This window comes from Aplysia californica, unplaced genomic scaffold (genome assembly GCF_000002075.1).
Source record: "Aplysia californica isolate F4 #8 unplaced genomic scaffold, AplCal3.0 scaffold00489, whole genome shotgun sequence".
In the NCBI taxonomy this organism is placed as follows: domain Eukaryota; kingdom Metazoa; phylum Mollusca; class Gastropoda; order Aplysiida; family Aplysiidae; genus Aplysia; species Aplysia californica.
Window position 1 is genome coordinate 593319 of NW_004797759.1, and position 1630 is coordinate 594948.

A 1630-nucleotide genomic window follows, 5' to 3' on the forward strand; every position below is an offset into this window, starting at 1 on the left:
GGGGGGGGGGGGGATTTGGTTTATTCCGCTGAGTTCGTTGAACAGTCAGGACCCACCGAATGCTGATCTTGCTACCGTATAGTGCAGAGCGGAGCGAGAACGACAACATCACGATGTGGGCACTGGTGTTTCTGAGCGTCGTCGCAACGATTTTCTGTCGAGGTAAGAAGACGATAGGTCTAATGATGGTTGATCTACTCTTTTAGAATGTTTTTTAAAAGAGTTTTAGTAAGAGTTTTACGTCACTTACAACACAATACGGTCTTATAAATGACAAAGATTAGAGGTGTTACGTGGGGTGGTTGACGGGTGCTCTGGTGTGGTTTGCTTCTTCTTTCCTATCAAACATCTATAGTCCTTATCTCTCCTCCTACTTTTTTATGTTTGTTACTCTCTTGTAACACCTCTAATCTTCGGCACCTATATGACCTTATTGTGTTGCAAGTGCCGTAAAACACTTACTAAAACTAAACTAAAAAGAGGTGTTACGAAAGAGTACTTTACTTTTATCCGCCGCTTAGATCTATACCCTTTGGTTGTCGCTGGAAGAAAGAGGCGCCTCTCTGCCACCAGCCGGAGAGCTTGGGTCAGGGGATGCCATGAGTTGTTAATGTTTCCCTGACTCCATCTGTTAAGGTCTTTTTCGGTCACAAGAGAGTAAAAGTAAAGTAAAGTTGTTCCCTCATCCGATCCGGACAGTGCGGATTGCCTTGTTGGTGAGACAACTTCCTAGGCCTTCGGCATATTGTGGTGGTGGGGGGGGGGGGGGCAAGAGAGTAACAGACAAAAAAGACGGAGGACGGATAAGGACGATAGATTTTTGATGAGAAAGAAGGAGCAAACCACACCAGAGCACCCGCCAACAACCCCCTGATCGGCAGTAAATGTTTAAAGTCCCCAATCGACACCATTCAGATCACTTATCTGGTGCTCATTGCATGCCAATTTGAATTTAATGCATTTAATTTAGTCGGGGCCAGGCAGGGTTGTTTGTTTTTTTCCCCTTTATTGCAGGGCAAGAGCCATGATGAAACTCAACAAAATTTAACCATGACCTTAACAAATAAAACATATTTTTTGTTTTTTCAAAGTTGTGAGTCGAATCGGTCGTATTGTGCCAAAATGGTACCTTTTACCCAATCTGGATGGACTTGGTGGAACCAAAGAAATCTAATTGGCAGTGTAATTGGGTATTATTATTATTATTATTATTATTATTATTATTAATAATAATAATACCAATAAATAGCATTTGTATTGCTTCCCGGGAAGTACTATACAGTGGAAGCAGCTGATTAAGTGCTCAAACACTAACAAACTGATGAGATTTTTCACTGTCTATAGACGGGTACCCATTTTAACCTTTGTGAAGTGAGGAAAATCCGGGAGGGTAACGGGAATGGGTACCCAACAATAGACAGTGGAAGATCTTGTCAGTTTGTTCATGTCTGAGCGCTTAATCAGCTGCTTGCACTATATTCTTCCCGGGAAGCTGAGAATATTCCTGGGTGTTCTATGGTCTGCTTTGGTAATAAAAATTATAATAAAATAGTGTAAAGCGCCTAGAGCTTGCTGTACAGCGCGGTTATCCGCTATACAAATGCTATTTATTATTATTTTATTAATTTTT

At 41.5% G+C, this 1630-nt stretch overlaps 1 protein-coding gene across 1 annotated transcript in view; it reads left to right on the plus strand.

Annotated features, from left to right (window-relative positions):
* Nucleotides 1–1630, plus strand: part of LOC101863532 — a gene marked incomplete at its 3' end in the record, with an annotated part of 13484 nt that continues 11854 nt past the window's right edge. Inside the window, 1 exon segment of the mRNA XM_005105736.3 lies at nucleotides 1–162. Coding sequence (XP_005105793.3) covers nucleotides 60–162 — 103 coding nt within the window.